Source organism: Haliaeetus albicilla, chromosome 11, assembly GCF_947461875.1.
Source record: "Haliaeetus albicilla chromosome 11, bHalAlb1.1, whole genome shotgun sequence".
Taxonomy (NCBI): Eukaryota; Metazoa; Chordata; class Aves; order Accipitriformes; family Accipitridae; genus Haliaeetus; species Haliaeetus albicilla.
In genome coordinates, this window is record NC_091493.1 from 2,912,673 (window position 1) to 2,929,850 (window position 17,178).

General features: G+C 50.2%; 1 protein-coding gene across 1 annotated transcript; it reads left to right on the forward strand.

Moving 5' to 3' along the window:
- Positions 1-1,042: 1,042 nt before the first annotated feature.
- LOC104315272 (microsomal triglyceride transfer protein) lies at positions 1,043-15,823 on the forward strand. The gene is made up of 18 exons (XM_069795834.1): positions 1,043-1,160; positions 2,314-2,495; positions 2,702-2,845; positions 3,351-3,458; positions 4,114-4,230; positions 5,894-6,033; positions 6,305-6,458; positions 7,152-7,309; positions 7,887-8,052; positions 8,497-8,604; positions 8,736-8,948; positions 9,080-9,294; positions 9,936-10,033; positions 11,145-11,266; positions 11,708-11,935; positions 12,268-12,392; positions 12,682-12,852; positions 13,140-15,823. Exons 1-18 carry the CDS (start codon positions 1,094-1,096, stop codon positions 13,282-13,284), a joined length of 2,661 nt encoding a protein of 886 aa, XP_069651935.1. The 5' UTR covers positions 1,043-1,093; the 3' UTR covers positions 13,285-15,823.
- Positions 15,824-17,178: the final 1,355 nt, after the last annotated feature.

Consider the following 17,178-nt stretch of genomic DNA (forward strand, 5'->3'; position numbering starts at 1 on the left):
AGAAAATGCTTCAATCTAAATATGGGATATTTGTCTATAAAGACAATCAGAGGACCAAGTAGAGACACCACATATGGGAAACCTATAGCTGGACTTTCCCCAGGTAGCTCACAGCTGGATCTGCCCTGCTTTTCAGGTCCCAGTAGCAGCCTGAAAGCCCAGTGGTGACGCAGAGCTGGAAGATATGCCCTTGAAAATGCCGTAACACCAAACCCATTGGGTTTTGGTCCCACCACAATGTGCAGATTGCTTCTATAATGACATTACTGCCTCTCAGATCCCTGTACAAGAAGGGGGTGATGTGCCCCGCTCTTTTTGGCAAAAAGACTTCACAGGACTCTAAGCCACTCCATCCCCACCTCATAGGGACTTTGGCCCTTTCCAGTCTGCGGTGTCTTTAGGAACCAATTAAACTCAGCAATCAGAAAGTTCATGCATGGAAAAAAAAAAATGCACGGTTGACGAGCCAAGGGGTTAGCAGGCTGTGTGGAGGACAACCAGCAAAGCACCCATCCCCTAAACCCCTTCTCATACTGTTTTGGGGGGGGGGGAGGTAATTGTGTTCATACTCCGACCCATCGGCGGGCTCTTCCCCATCCCCCTCCAGCCTGGCCCTTTAAGTAACTTGAGCCTCCAGGCTGCAAATCCCAGTCTCTAACTAAAAGTTTGGAAAAGCAGTTTTCCCCCTTCCCCCTTCTGGGTCTTGTCTTTTAAAAGCAACCATTTCTCCCCCTTTCCCTTCTGGTGGGAAGAGATGGTTCACCAACAGACAGAGCAACTTTCTGAGCATCCCCCTCCCATATCAAGGCAAATTGGTAATTTCCCCACCCCATAATGGTTCTGGCAGCTCTTTTTTGCAGCTTTCCTCCCCTCCCACTGGTCTTTGGCAAACCTCAGCTGATTTCCAAACCCTCCGTGGCTGCTGGGGGTTGGTGCAAAGGTTTAATTATTTGCTTTTCCTTGGATGTGTAAGGCGGGGATAGGGAGGTTGGGCCCCACCGCCTGACGCTGCAAATCTTGCCCACTTTTGTTGTATAGTCCCTCTCTCACCCCCCTTCCTTCCCCGTCTCCCGCCCAGCTCCCAGAGCCCACCATGAATCTGCAGGCGTTTTTGGGATACATTTGCCTGCTTTGCTTTTCCTTCGTGACCCCAGCAAAAGGTAAGAGACTTTGGGCTGCTTTGGGTCCAGGGACACAATGGGGTCCGGATACCCCAAGAGGTGGGATGCTCATCCTGGTGCACAAAGAGCCTCCCGGGGCTCGCCATAACACAGTATCTCCCCAGTCTCCGGCTGGGGAGGGAAGAGTTATTGCCACAAATGCAAACTGAGCATCTCCTGAGGCGGGGAAATTTTTGGGGACCATGGAAGTCCTCCCTGGGGGGTAAGGAAAACCAGAGAGCTGGAGCTTTTTAAACTGCACACAGTGCAGAAATATAGAAACTCTTCAGGCTGACTCATGGAGGAAGCCCCAGGGAGTGAGCTGGATTTCCATCGATTCCTTCCATTTGTCATTATAACAAAACTAGCAAAACTACAAAACATTTCAGAAGCCCAGCAAGTGCATCAGATTTGCAAAAGAATTTCAAATTACTTTTGAAAATAGATTAGGCTGGTTATGTCATGGCAAAGGCAACCCTCCCCCCTACAATCCTATTTGTATATGAACAAAAGAAGGGATTCCAAATAATTCTAGATAAATGAGATTAAAGCAAGGAGTTTTCATCCTAAGCTGCCCCATCAACTTCATTTTGCCCCATCACAAAGTCAGTGATTTAATTAAGAATTGGCAGTTCAGACGGGAAACACACAATATGAAGAATATGACCTCTCTTCTCCCCTAAATAAAAATACTAGCATTGCCCCAGTTAATGCACAATGCTGAAAAAACACTTCAGAGACATCCCTCCTGTCTGCGGGCATGCTCAGGAAACTTTGCTTCAGGACTAAAGTGTGTTTCTCTGGTAGTTTCGAAAAGTCCTGAGGTTCCCAGAGAGGACCCCCCCCTCTGGCCATCATTTCTAAGGCAGGACTGGAAATGCAAGCAGGAAGCAGTTGTCACCCCGAGAACACTCAAATATCCAAACCGCAGGCACAAATAATTTCCTGTGAAAACCTTCGCACGTTCTCCCCCAAACATGTCAGTTTTACCTGCTGCTTGGCGTAAAAATGACACTTCCAGGAGGCAAAGTGATGCAGGTCACAAGCATCCCTGTGGGTCCAGGTCCTCCCTAGGGTGGAGGATGCTGGCTGCAGCAAGCAGAGGGACTGAGGTCTTTGACCATGTACCTTCAACATTTGCATCTTTCCTTAGGGGATTTGCGGCCACTTTCTTTCCAGCCTGAGACCCTGTATCAGTACCGCTATTCCCTGGATCTCCAGCTGGACCACATGTCCACAGGGTCCCCGCGGGGAGCCTGGCTGCAGGCTGAGGCATTGGTCCAGCTGCAACGTCTCTGGAGGGACCCTGGTGGGGAAGAGCTGCTCCAGGTGCAGGTGCGTGAGGTGGTAAATCCATTGCAGCCAGGTACTCCTCCTGGGAGCAGTGATGCCGTCTTTCCTTACCCCCTTCACTTTCTAGTCCAAGCCACCTGAAAAAATGACCTCTGTGACCAAGAGGCCATCGCCTGCAGGTAAAATGCCCAGCAGCCTTAGAGCAGATGTGCTCGGTCACTGCTTTCTGCCATCTTCTGCTGTCATAGATCCGCGACCTGAAAGCCCAACATGAGCCAGAAGAGGAGAGGAGACAGGACGGCACTGGAGGTGCCCCTGCAGAGATTGCACTGAGCCAGGAGGCATGGGCAGAGCTCCAGCAGCCGGTGTTCATCTCCTGGAGCAGCGGGAAGGTCAGCTGGACACCTCCTGGGCTTGCTTATGCCCTCTGCAGAGCACTCCTGCCCACATCCCAAGTTTTCCCAGCTACAAAGCCCGTACAAACTCCTGCTCCACCTCTGATTTCATACCAGAACACCAGGAACTGGAGAGGATGGCAAATGCAGGTCTTCCAGTGTGACCCTAGATGCAGCCCCATCCTCCAAAGGGGCTGAAGGCTTGGCTGGAGCTGCAGCATCCTGTGTGAAAAGGGCCTCGGCCCTTACTGTGGGATGTGAGCTCCTTTCTGACCTTCTCCTCTAAGGCTTGGGAAAACCATCACGGGGAATAAAAGGGAAAATTTGTGAGCGTGTATCCACAAAGCCCGTGCCATTGAGGGTTAGGGTCCTCCTTGTGAAAAATCTTTGGGTATCTACAGGGTGTTGCTTAGGTTGCAGGGGAGATGCCTTTCAGCAGGGAAGGCAGCAGAGAGCCCGCAGAGCCACCCCCGCAGGCAGACATCACCTCTTGCCCTCCCAGGTCAAAGCCTTCTACGGGGACGAAGCGGAAAGCATCCTGATCTCAAACCTGAAGCGAGGCGTCATCAGTCTGCTCCAGCTCCAGCCCCACGCGGGTACCGCAGTGGAGGTAGGTGCACAGCTGGGGCCAGATCCTGCCCAAAAGCCAGGGACCGTGCTGCAGCAGGAGAGCCGGCCCCAAAGCAGCCAGCCCAGGTGCTTTGGCAGAGGAGGCAAAATTCAGGATAAACATCATGGGCTTTGCTGATCCAGCTGCCTTTGGGCTGTGAGCAAGGATGACTATTGGAAAGACAGAAGGGGTTTATGAACATCAATTAAAAAAAAATCATCTGTAGATGATTTTCAGGAATGGGCACACTGACAAAATCATCGTCTTTCCCTGGGCAGCGGGAAAAGTGGAGGAAAAAAAAAAAATCTACAGGGATTTCTACCAAGTGGGATTCACTTCACCCAACCTAGCAGGGAAATCTCTCCCTCCTGAGCTCAGCTGATGCTGGAGTGACCTGTGAACAACATGAAATATCCTCAAAATCCAAAATGCAGGCACAAAGATGCTGCTGCTGGTGTTAGCCTGAATTTGCAAAAGCAAATTTCCTACCCTTGGAGCTATCTAACATGCCCAAATATGGCCCACTTTCTAGCTTTTTGATTATTTTTCTATTTATTAGTTTGTTCTTTGTGTCTGTCATCGACACAGATCATTTTATTCAGGCTCGATCAAAGCTGATCACCCTTACCCATGGTCACTTACATTTGCGTTTCAGGAGGATGTCTCTGGGAGCTGCGAAGTCACGTATGCCGTGTCCAACCATTCCATCACAAAGACAAAAGATCTCCTCAGCTGCGCAAAGCCAAACTCTGGATTCGCCTCCATAAACAAAGCAAGTCCATTGCTCTCGCGGTGGTGGGCTCAACTTATGTCAAGTACATCAGGGCTGTCCCCAAAATCTTCCTGCAGGTGGGTTTTAGAGTCCCACTTTCAGCTGGCTTCAGCCTTCTGCACCAGCCTGGGATGGGACTCTAGCTCTTAGACCCATACCCAAAGTGGGATGCAACAACATACCTCGGGAGGAGCGTATTGTGTCGAGGTGGGTAGGAGCACAAAAGATGTCCTGGGTCATCCCATCCCCATCCTTGTTATCACTTCTGACCCGTCAGCTAATCCTGCTTGGGAAAGTGGAGATACAGAAACGTTTTCTGGACCTCAGACTCATTGGATTGGGGATTAGATTGACAGGGGACAGGACCAAAGACAACTGCTTGTTTTGTTTAAAGCAGTAGCCTGCATTCAGCCCTGACATAAATAGATGAAACTCTGCAGGTCTTAATGCAGTTAGATCTGCCATGGTTAAAGCTGATGGGTTTTTAAAAAATATATATATATTGTACTGAATTCAATATAAAAATGGACATCACCGCACAGAGAGCCCACAGGCTTCGGCAGGGGTCTCCACACCTGGCAGTCAAACTCTGAGTGTTCATATAATAAAAGCTTTCAGGCGTATGAATCATGGGAAACTTACCCAAGCAAGTAACAAAACCTGCACAGCACGTTTTTGGAAATAGGGGTTTCCCACAAGCCTGCCGTCTGGATTGAGGCAGCTCTCTGGACCTTGTCTGTATCCATAGCTGTGGCAGCAAAATAACAATGCTGCCCCGCTCTGTAAAAGGCAAAGCCTGTGGATAAGGAAATTTCTATTAAGATAGTGATGTTATTATTGCTAATGCCATTTGCTGTCAAAAACCACCACTTGCACATAGTTCACCTCTTCCCCTTCCCCAAGACCTGCCACATGCAAGCCCAGCTGCTCCGATAACATCTCCTGGTGTGACCAGCGCTCCCCTCACCACAGCTGGGGAACGAGGCAGAGGTGAAGTCCAGCAAGTGCGTCATTTCTTTCGGAAGGAAAAAAATCCAGAGAGCTTCCCCAAGGTCACCACACAGAGAGGAAGCCGAGCATTTTTTGGCATAAGCTCGGTGGAAATTGCTGTTGCTTACCTTTCTCTTTCGCTCAGAGAATGTCCTTGCTGATGCTCGTCAGGATGAGGTGGGTTTTGGCATTGAGGGCCATACCTCTTCCCACGCCATGCAGCTGTGTTGGGGCAGCTACGGAGCTAGCACTGTCAAATGGACCTGAAGGAAGGGCAAGGCTTTGGGAGGCATTTATTTCCAGTTTGCAGTCTCCAGGCATCACCCATGCCAGGCAGAAGCATTCCCTGCTCCCCTTTCCTTCTGTGGCTGAGCCAAGGTGACACCACCTTGTGATGAAAGAGAAAGTCTGCCCAGTGTCACCAGTCCATGTCCCCACAGCAGCCACCGGCGAGAGCATCCCCTCACCGTGGTCCTCACCTGGCGCTGCCTTCTCCATCTGGGAAGAGGTTGGGCTCTTCCGGATTTTCCTTTCCTAAATTTTGCAAGCAAAGCGGATGACACTGTGGTCTGGAAAGCTCTTTTGCTGCTCATAGAGAGGACACAAATCACCTGGGAAGAGGGGAAGAGAGAAAAGGTTGCATTTTTTTTCTCCTTTCTTTTCCTTTTTCAAGATTTTTGGAGTCGAGTGGCAGCCCACCAGCAAAAGCCAGTACGTGGTGAAGGACAACCTCCTCCAGTCGGTGCTGGCAGAGGAAAGCCACACGGTGTCTCCAGCCCTGAGGTCCACCACTGGCATCAAAATCAGCTCAAGGTGAGTGATGTCCCCACATACCACTGCCCGAATTGGGCAGCCTGGCATGGGATGAAGGTGCACCTGTTGGAGTTCTGGCACAGCCTGGTGCAGGCAGCAAGGAGGACAGGGTCCAGCAGCTGGGCATGGCACGGAGGGAACACCAGACACCTTTTGACAGCTTCCCCCCGCATCTGCTCCTTCTCCAAACCTGTATGAACCCAAGCAGCCTCTGAGCCACAGCAGGTGTAAATGATGAAGAGCTTCCCAACAACTTCTTCTCCCTCCACAGGCAGCAGCTCCAACTAGTGTCTCCTCCGATGCCTGGCCCAGCAGAGGTGGCCGGCCAAAGCCTTGAGGACGCGCTGGCTGGCATGGAGGGACGGCACCAGCCCCTGGGCATGGCCAGCCTGCCCTTCAGGAGGGTCTGCACCCACTGCCCATCGGTCAGTGATGCTACCCACCCCCAAAATTCACCCCATGTTCTCCCCCAAGCTGGGCACCTGGGCGGGCAGAAGAAGGCTGTAGGATTTGGGGTTAAACCACAATGGTGCATTTGGAGGGGCCGGTTACCGCTGTCGAGGCAAGATATGGCCCCAGGAGCGCTGTAGAGCAGCAGCCTGCCTTGTTACCTCTCTTAAATAGTGTCTAATGTTGCTACCCGTGGTGGAAAGACCCCTCTGTCCCTCCAGACATAGCTGCGTTTCTGTGACGGGAGAAGCAACCTGGTCCACTGCTGGCACATCCAGTTGGGTTAAACTCATCACGGGTCTGAGGTCAGGAAACATTTCCACCGCAGGTCAGGCTAGCAAGGACAAAGGAAGGGTTATTTCTGCCTCCTCAAGTCCTCCAGGCTTTTCACCTAGGAAATCTGGACTTGCCATGACTTTCAGGCACCAGTGATGCTCACAGTTTCTCCTGCTCTTTTCCTGGCACATACCACAGATTGGGGCGTTTGGGCTTCAGCACAAGTCCTCAGCAGTGGGGGTGGGAGGCTGCAGTAGGTGCCTGCAGGCAACTGTGCGACCCTCATGGGCTCCTCCCACTCCTAAATATTTCCCAAGTATAAACATAATCCCATGATTCAGGATTAGGTGTAAAAGAGGCTAAATTCCACTTAACAAACCTCATCTTTGCAGCTGAGAGCCTACCTGAAGGCTTTTGACAGGCAGAGAGTCAAAACGGACACCTCCAAGGTGGCGACCACGCAGCAGTTCCTGAGGTTCATCCAGATGCTGTGCAGCGCCAAGAAGAAAGATGTTCTGCAGCTGCTGAGGAAAGCGCCCGAGCAGATGCTGTGAGACTCCCAGGAGCTATCTTGCCAAAATTGGCTTTCTGTGCATGTAGAGCCCTGGCACATAGAGTCATTCCTGGCCCTGGCAGCTCGGGTCGTTTGGTGCTGGTCCATACACCGTACCTGGTCCAGGCAGCTGTCCTGGCTGTCCTCACTAGTGCAAACATACTCTGTTTTTTCTTAATGCCTGTTCTGTACAAACACTGCATGGCTTTTTTTTTTTTTTTTCCCCTGGAATTGGAGCAGAGCAAATGCTCCAGCAAGGCTTTCTGCAAATATCATTGGAGGTCTGTTATTTACAGACCATCCACCCATGGCCATAGCATCCATCCCTTGTCAGTGTGGCCACTGGGGCTGGGCTCCTCTCTGCAGTGAAATACTTAGACATAGGTGAGTTTGGAGCAAGAGCCAACCTTCTAGGGTTTTTTTTAACCCATAAACTGAAGCTCCCGTGAGTTTCAAAGTAAGAGCAAAGCATGGAGAAGAGAAAGGGGGGTGAGGAACTGCACAGGGTACCTTATTTCTTCTCCAGGTCTACCAGTGGGTCATGCCACTGATTACCTCCCTCTTCTTGCTCCAGCCCTTTCATTGTGGAGACAGCAGTGGCTGCACAGTCAGTGGCATCCTTGGCTGCTCTCTCGGACTTTCTGGATTTCAGCAAGGAGTCCAAATCCCTGCTGGAGAAGTTTCTCTACGCAGCAGCTTTCTCTCCCCGGCCTTCAGGACAGCTTCTCCACCTGGTGTTAGTAAGTACAGACATTTCTCTCCCTCCCTGAGTCCCAGATAGGTCCTCACCCCATTTCAGCCAGGAGGGAACAGCAAGCGTATTTTCCTGGAAAAGGAAATTAGTTTCTGTAGAAATATATCTTCCCGCTTATGGGATTATTTTATGTGCTTTTAATGGGACACTGGTGATGGGAGTAGATGCTCCTCCGAGGAAAAGCATTCAGCAGAAATTGCTTTATGTCAGTGCATTACAGATAATAAAAGCTTAATTAAAAGCCACTGTGAAAAATCAGCATTTTATCCAATTAAACCATGCATTGTCTCCTTCAAGACAGGCAAGAACTAATTTTTCCTTACTTTTTTGGTAAACACTTTGAGATAATAGGTAAAGCATACCCTCCTCTGTCTTTTTCCCCATTTTTTTTTTTTCCACCATTTCCTAATACCCCTCTCCTGGTGCCTAGGACAAGCTGGATGGGAAGCAGCTGGCCCCCGAGGTCCAGGAGACAGGGATAGTTGCCGTGGGCTCTCTGGTCGGCAAGCTATGCCGGCAGAAGCTGTGTGGGCTGCAGGTGGGTTCTCTGCAAACCTCCATGCTTCGCTTTTTCAGACCCCCTGCCATCCCGCCTCTGGGAATGCCCAAAATGTTACCTGTCCCTCCCCTCATTCTCCTTCTCTTCTGCCCTCCTGCAACCCCGAGCAGGAGGTGGAGCGTGGGGTGGAAACCATCCTCGCAGGGCTAAGAGATGCCAAGGAGGAGTCCAAGGTGGTCATTTACCTGCTGGCCTTGGGGAACGCAGCGCTCCCCAAAACCATCCCCACTCTCCTTGACCATGCCGAGGAGGGTCCCACCACCATCACCACCGCAGCCGTATCTGCCCTGCGGCAATTCCCTGCTCGGCACATCTCCAGCAAGGTACGAAACGAAGCTGCCAAGGCTTGGTGCTCCTCTTCCCATTCAAAGCCAAGCCATTGGGGTGCAATCAGAGGCACCGTTTGCACATCACCACCCTAAACAGCACCATTTTAATTGGCCTCTCACGTCAGGTGAAGCGAGCAATGAGGAGGATTTTCCATGAGAAGAGGAAGAACTATGAAAAAACGTGTCGCCTGGCCGCTGCAGAAATCCTCCTAGATAACGAGCCCTCACCCATGGATGTCATTAACATCCTGCTGGCTGCCAAGGAGCTGGAGACAGAGACAGCAACGTTTCTGCTGCTGAAAGTCCAGAACAGCCTGCGTGCTGACCACCACCCAGCAAGGTGGGTCTGGAGGGGAAGGTTGCTTTTTCCCCCCCTAGCTCTACATTGCTATTTTTTCCTCCTCCACAATCCAGCTGTGGCTTTTGACCCAACATGCCTTTAAAGCTGGATAAGCACGCATGCTAGCATCGCTTTTTGGAGCTGCCTGGAAATTCCCTGCTGCAGGAGGAAAACAGCAGGGCTGCTAATGCAGATGACACCCAGCCAGCCAAAACCTGGCGTCCCTCCTCATCCTGCCGTCCCTCCTCATCCTGCCCCGTGGCAGCAGGATCCAGGCTCGTGGCTTCGGCAGAGTCCTTGGAGGCCAAAGCTCTGCCTCGCAGGGCGGTGCACAATTTGTAACTGCATTAATCTTCCTATCTGCACAAAACGAACCGAGCATTAACATTTTTCAGAGCTAAGCAAAAGCTGCACAAAAATCTCTGACTGGTTTATCCTAATAAACCAGAGGAGAGGGAAATTCCAGGGTAGCCCTTGTCTGCTCGTTGTCTTTTTGCTCACACTTCTCTGATCAGTCAGCAACGAAGAGAAATACTTTGGAAATCTATATTCCTTTCTTTGTACAGCGTTCTGTAATGACCACTGACATTTTCCCTTCCTTTTCTCCCAGTGCTGACATACCCTTTCCCTCTTGCTTCTAGGAAGATAATGAAAGACATCATGGGAGACCCACAGATAAATAATTACAACTTCTTCTCGAAAGCTGGCATCTCCTCTTCTTTCTCAGGACCTCTGACAGGTGACACCACAGAGAACACTGATCCCATAGTCCCCTCAAATGGCTGAAGGAGGAACTGATAGGGAAAGGCAGCTTTCAGAAGAGGCCTCAGCTTTATAGAAATGCCCCAAAATCTCAGTGTGATGTTTCTGAGCATGTGCCCCTGCACCAGCTGAGGCTGGCTAGTTGCCATCACCCGAGATATAGATATATATATAGATATATATATACACCTTTCTCTGACACCCCTACAGCAGAAGGGCTGGGCTGTGCCACATACTTTTCCCAAATCCTGCTAATTTGAAAGAGGAACTTCAGCTGGAGATGAAACTAATGGTGCATTGTAGGTGGGAGTTTCTATGATTTTCCTGATAAGTCAAGGTATTTAGCTCCAGTCCTCAGTTCCTTAGGTATTTTTAATAAGCTCTTCAAAGAGGAGAATCCTTGTACTGAGATAAAAATCATCAAACTTCAGAGACACTGCAACATTCCACACTTGCTAAATATCTGCTTAAATCTTCGCCCCTCAGCTCTCATTTCTGTCCCTCTTCAAATTAGCTCAGCCTAGCCGTGTAGGAGGTAGGTGAAGGCAAAATAGCCAACACCTGGGAGAAAAACATTGCAATGCTAAATCCTTTGATTGTTGCAAGAATGGAAGGAGATGGTGCAGAGAAGCTTCACCCTTTGAATCATTTAGCTTTATCAGATATTTAACAGTTAACGTACAAGATCTGTGCATGTCAGCCACCCTGACCATAGATGGGACAGCTCTACAGGACTAGCCACACAATCTGTTGAGGAGGCTTACATATTACCAAGGAGCTCTCAGGATGCTGCTTTTAGATGTACCCAGTGACCTCCCAATTCCTGCAATCAATCTGGATGAGGTCTTTTAAGAAAGCACCCCATCCTGCTGAGTGCTGACTTAGCGGCACTGGGCACAGGGGATGCGCTTGCCAGGATCGCAGCCTTGCACATCCTACCTATGAGCTCTTTATTTTCTTGTCAGCCTTCATCTCCTGCTGCTGCTCTCAGAGCATTTATGGTTCACCACTGTTCAGTGACTCTTTCACCAAAAGAGATGTGCCAGGCACTGCCCAGGGATGCTTATGGGCATGTCTTTGCCTTTCAGTCACCCAGGACCTGCTTTCCACCTTTGAGCTGGACCTGCTGTTTTTGGAGGGTGGATTCCTGAGGAAGAGCATCTCTGACTTCTCACTGTTCAGCCATGGCCAGAGGCTTCATGCAGCTCAGGTGTGCTGCCAGGAGAGTGGCTGAGGGGCACATACATGGGGGGGGGGGGGTGACAGCACCAACCCAGTGGTGCCACTGCCCCATCTGTGTCCCTTCTTAATCTCCTTTTGGCACTTGACCTCACCTCTGCACTCAGTGTGCCCTGTATCAGAAATACATAAATGCATACCCCCCATCACCAATGTGAAGCCAGACAGACCTGCTCAGGAGAAGGGAGTCCCCTGCCCCCCCAAAAAACAGGGGATGTGACACCGCTTCTGCAAGGTGCTCAGGGAGAGTTTGAATGCCCCATCCAACCCACCCCATCACTATCCTCCTGCTTCAAAGGGTCCCTACCCAAGGGTTGGACAAGTATAGCAATTGAAATAGCATTGTGGGGCACAAAACGGACTCTCCAGCTTTGCTCCATGCAGTTTTCACATCTCCGCTTCTGTGTTTTAGGTCACTATTGAAGCACAAGGGATGGAGTCAATGCTGGGAGAAAACGTCTTGGAAGGGGAAGAGGAGCCAGAGCTCACGGCTGGGATGTCTGCCATCTTCTTCGACGTTCAGTTGCGGCCGATCGTCTTCTTTCGGGGATATACAGACTTAATGGCCAAGGTCCTGTTAAGCAGCAGAGAACCCACAAGCGTGGTCAAAGGGAACCTCCTGCTGATGGACCATCACCAGGTACACGATGGGGGGGGGAGGACGGGGGGTGACCTGCCTCCACACCAAATCCTAGGGAATCCCATAGCATGAGCCAGTGGATTTTAGGTATGTTACTCACTGCGGACGCAGACCTAAGAGCGAGGTGGCACTGCCAGACGTCTCTTGGAGTTGGTAGAACAGCGGGATAGCTGGCTCTGCCATGGGACTTAGGAGGCTCAAGTTCCTCCCATACGAGCCCAGCTGCAGAGTTGGGATAGGTAGTCCCAGCAGCCACGAGTCGCTGCTGGTATCAGCCGCTCAGCCAAGAGCAGTGCCCGGTCACAGCAAGGTCTGCCTTCTCCATCTTCCAGGTCATTCCTCTGCAGTCTGGCCTGCAAGTGGCCGTCAAACTCCAGGGTGGGCTGGGGCTTGACATTTCGGCCGACATGGACATGAGCATTTGGGAACAGGAATTGAAAACGAGCATCAACACAAGGTCAGTGGGTGGGAAACTGTTTGGCTCTGGGGACCCGGAGGGCTCAGCACCCAGCGCAAGGCATGCTCCACCTTAGGCTGGCTTTCCACAGCCCCCTGCTCTTCTCCTGCTGGGTCCAGTCCTGCCTGATGGACACATTGGGTAGGGGTCTGGCAGGCATTAGTTACACACTCTTTTTCCACTGCCAAACCTAAAATTAAGATGCTTATGGGGCTGTTTGGTGCCAGTGCATGGTACCCAGCACAGGGCCATTGCTTGGTGACCGGACCCATGTGTTTCCCTCTCGCAGGGGAAGTCTTGCCATTGATTTCCAGGCAGAACTAGATGCCCTTTTCCTCCAAGCCACCCTGAGAAGCCAGACAGAGGTGGAGACCTCAATCCACTTTGACACCGTCCTGAGGTTTTCCAGCAGCCCGGTGCTCATGTGCCTGCAGCTGAGAGAGGAGCAGGTCCCGTACAGGTAAGCTCTGGATATGGCCAGATACTGCAGAAACATCACGACGTGTTTGACATAAAGGAGGACTTCTTGGGGAGAGGAGGCAATTAATGCCTGTACACTTATTGAGCAGGATGGGTAGAAACCAGTAGGGAGGGGGTAAAGGACACCACAAGTTCATGGTGATGGTCTAGGCATGGCACTTCCATCCCCATCAGGAGAAGTTCTGCAGGTAAATATACTGCTCTGGGAGGAGGATGAGATCCACCACTACAGCCTCCTGACCACCTTGCTGTCGCCTTGTCCCACAGAGAAATCTTCACAGTTTCCAAGTCTGCCGGGAGCCAGAGCAGCACCACTCGAAAAGGCAGGCAGGGCACCGTGCCCGGGCGGGAGTTTGCCTTGCACCGGGCCAACTCCAAGGTCTGCAACCTCCTGCTGATGGCAGAAGAATAGGGGAGTCAGAGCACTTTGGGACTGGGTACTGCCCCCTCTCCTGCCGCACACCCCAGTTCTCTGTGAACCCGACACAAGCTGTCAAGGACTCTGCCCAACTCCTCCACAACCATCTTTTAATAAGAAAAATGCTGCAATAGGGGCATCAGAAGAGACCACTAGACAAACTGCTGCAGGACAGCCAGAGGCACCCCTTGCTTGGGGCTGGAGGAGCCAAACCTGCCCTCCCCACCCCAAAGGCTGAGATTTCCCCTGCCTGAACTCTTCCCCTTCATGGGGAAGGGCTTGCTGGAAGCCAAACTGGTCCTTGTGCAAAACAGCCTTCTTTTGCGAATGAATGAGTTTCTCAGAGCCCAAGAAACCCTTCTGCAAGCCTATGCCCCAAAATGACATGTTTTCTCCCCATATATCAAAGCAGTCAGGAGGGAGCACATCTGCAGCCAGTAGGGAGGAGGTTCCCCACAGAGGGAGTGAATGACCCTCCTTTAATGCACAGTTTTGTGGCTGCCAAATTGTCCAGGAATATGGGAAAAAATATTTCTGGAGGAGGTGTGGGGTTTTTAATTATTTTTTTTTTAAATGCAACCACGACACATTCACCCCAGAATAATCCTCAGGCAGAAAGGCAGAGAAGCAAGACAAAATGCTTCATAACCTGTTGCCAATTATTCTGTTGTTTCGGGATTAATTGAAGGTGTTTGCATTTATTTGCATACGAAGGCAACTCAGCTCCCTCACAGCTCGATGCCATCCAAGTGCTCTTGGGGGGAATTTGCACTCTGTTGCCAGGAATTTGGCTGGTGCCACATCAGGCAGCAAGGGTGAGGCCCTTAAAATACAGCTTGTATTTCAGCGGGAATCAGATTCACACTCAGAGCCAAAAAAAAAAAAATTAAAAATGAACAAGGCAGAGGAATGCAGCCCACAGAGCTTTCCCCAAAATTGGGCAAAAGAAGGCAAAGTTAAAACAGAGCAAGGGAGAGTGTAGCAAATTGCAAGAGACCCTTCTAAAGAGCATGGACCAGCAGCCTCAATCCTCACCTTGAAACAGGGAGAACTGTCTTGAAGATGGAGCTTTAAAATGTGGAAAAAATGCTGGGGACTCACCAGCTGCTGGGGGAGGCTGGAAGGAGATGGGGGAACTAGAGCAAGAACTGGCTGAAGGAAAAAGGGAAGAGACATTGGCATCTCCAAGGCATTAAAGCATCTCATCGCAGCTCTGCATATCCCCTTGTGACGCTGATCCTCAGTGACTGCTTCCTGCTCTAGGGTCTACACTTGAATTTTTCCTCATGTTTTCCCCTTTAAGATGGGCAGGGCTGCAAGAATCATCCCAGGTCATAGAAATTTGTAATTAAAAACCACAAGAGCACAAACATTTTAGTGTTTGCAAAGAGTGGATTAAAAAGGTGTTTTGAGATTACCAGGACTCCCAGCATGGGGTGAAGATGCTGGAAGTAGAGAAACTACTATTTTAACAGGGGTGGCACGCAGAGCTGGATCTGAAGTCAGGAATGCTCAACTGGCGAAACAGATTATTTCAAACTGTGGGCACAAGGTGCCAAGGTGTTTGGAAAGATCTCCGTCCTTTGGGTATGACTTTTTAATGAGTTATTGGTGGTTCAGTCAATCCTATAGGGCAAATACAGATGCTGGTTGCCATGGAGGGCAGGAGATCATTTTTGGCTGATGTGGTCCTTCCTGGATTTGAGAACCTATCACAAGAGCTTAGACAAACGTTACAAAGCTGTTACTTCAGGTATACATCCTTCAGGGTGGACATTATTCAACCCAAACTGGAAAAGTTTAGTGGGATCACATGTCCATCCCATCCTCCTCCTCCTCTTTATAGAAGCCAGCACATACTAGATGTGCCTTTTGCTGATGCATGCAGATTCAAAACCCATCTATTGAGAGGTGACTTCTGCTTAGAGCCTCTTTTTGATCCAAAGTCTTCCTTCTTGATCCAAAGTTTACATATTAATGGAGAAGCCTCTGCCCCCTCTTATCACCTGAACAGCAGTTCCTCTTCTCTTTTAATCGAGGCAGCAGATGGAGATAGGATCACCTCAACCCTACATGCTGGAAGGCAGCGTTCCAGCAACAAAGAGATACAGAAGCTTCCCTTTTCTGCTGATATTTGGGCTTTTTTGGTGACCATTTGTGAAATTACAATTAGCTTCAAGTAAATATTGTTATTCTGTTTTGCATTCTCCTCTCAAGTTGGATTATTATCAGCCACAACCACCAAGCACCTCTCCAGCGCTGGAGGGAGGCTCACAAGGAAAAAAGCAGTATTTCTTCATTCCTTCCTGATAAGAATGTGCCTTTGAAATATTTTTAGCCCTTTTTTTTGTATTATAAAACCTGCTTTTTAGGAAAGAAGAGGGACATGGAGAATTTTTTTTTTTTTTATGAGCCTGACAACGTAGCACTGAGCCTCCTCGTTTGGGGGGAGGAAACTTGTCTGGGTTTCCGTCTGGAGATGCTAATTACGAGCGCTTTGGTTATGTACAGAAATAAATGGCATGCATTTTTATATTTTCTCGATTTGACTCTTAACTTTTCTGGACACACAACTGGGAAGAAGAGAGAGGCAGAAAGCAGCTCCCACAGCACAGGCATTTCCAGCAAGAACAGCATGGCCAAAGGTCCCCAGGGACCTGCTTTCTAGGTCCATATTTAGGGTGCCCCAGAGACGCGTAGCTAAATGCCCCATCAGGGCTGCAAGATGGGGACAAGAGGGCTACCTCTGCTCCTAGAAACCCCCAGAGCACTGTTTAGGGATGACAGCAGCCCTGCAAGAGGGTTCCCATGGGGCCAAAGACGCTGCCTTATCCTCTCCTGCCAAATTCTGCAAAGGTATTGGAGGCCATCCAAGACTTTGCTTAAAATCAGGGCTTCCCCTGCATCAAGGCTCTGCTGATTACAGAGCAGTCTCACTCAGAGCAGGACTCAAGGACATGAAGAGTAATTGCCCTGGGACTTGCCCTCGGGTCTGAACAGGAGGATCCCTGCATGACCGTGGGAGGAGGGAGCCCGTATCGCCCTTGCTGCATTGCTCAGCTTTCTGCTGAGCTGCTGATAGCAGCTCCGAGTCCCACTTGCTCTCCATCTATCACCCTTTCACCAGGAGCATCCCATTATTTCCCACTCCTCTTGCCTCACAGTCAGGATTTGGGCTGACTCAGACTATGTTTTACACACTGATGAGTTGCTATAACCTCTGCTGGCATGCACCACCCCTGTGACCACCTATGGACCTGCACAAGCCTTAATCCCCATCCAAAACCACGCTGGTCTGCCAGGTGTTTGGGAAGGACTGTTTGGACCCAAAACCTCTCAGCCTCAGTGTTTGCTCCTCAGCCAAAGCCAGGAGGCACCCACCTGCCTTTTAGGACCTTTTCCATTGCTCTCTTTCCCCCTTCTCCTTCTCTAAATATCCTTTAGAGAGTCAGATTTGTCATTCAGCTGAGGTTTGCATTGCACAGGCTGAATCAGTAAATTCCACCCTTACCCCTTGGGGTGGGGAGAGGATAATATTCCTGATGGGTGAGCTCTTACAACAGATAGCAGATCAGTTTTGCCCTAAACAAATAAGTGAAGTTTGCTCACTACCTGTAAACAAGGCAACATCAGTGTTCAGGGGGTGTGAAAACCCCAAAAGATTTTAGTTCAGGTTTTACTTAAGTGCTGAGCAACAGCATTACCCTAAATCGGTTGAACTTCTGGTTCTGAAGGACAATACTTGTCCTGCCAGAGGGGCCAGGTGCTATAGCTGGGACTGGAACTGGAAATGTGGTTCCACCCATTTCTTTGGCAATGGCTCCAAAACCCTCCTAGAAGGGACTTTTCAGCTCCAAACGCCCAATGCTGTCTGTATCGCACCCACAG

Coding starts and splice junctions, on each gene's coding strand:
- LOC104315272 (XM_069795834.1), top strand. CDS start 1,094: ATGAATCTGCAGGCGTTTTTGGGATACATTTGCCTGCTTTGCTTTTCC. Junction 2,496..2,701: donor AAGAGCTGCTCCAGGTGCAG/GTGCGTGAGGTG, acceptor CTGCTGTCATAG/ATCCGCGACCTGAAAGCCCA. Junction 8,605..8,735: donor AGAAGCTGTGTGGGCTGCAG/GTGGGTTCTCTG, acceptor AACCCCGAGCAG/GAGGTGGAGCGTGGGGTGGA.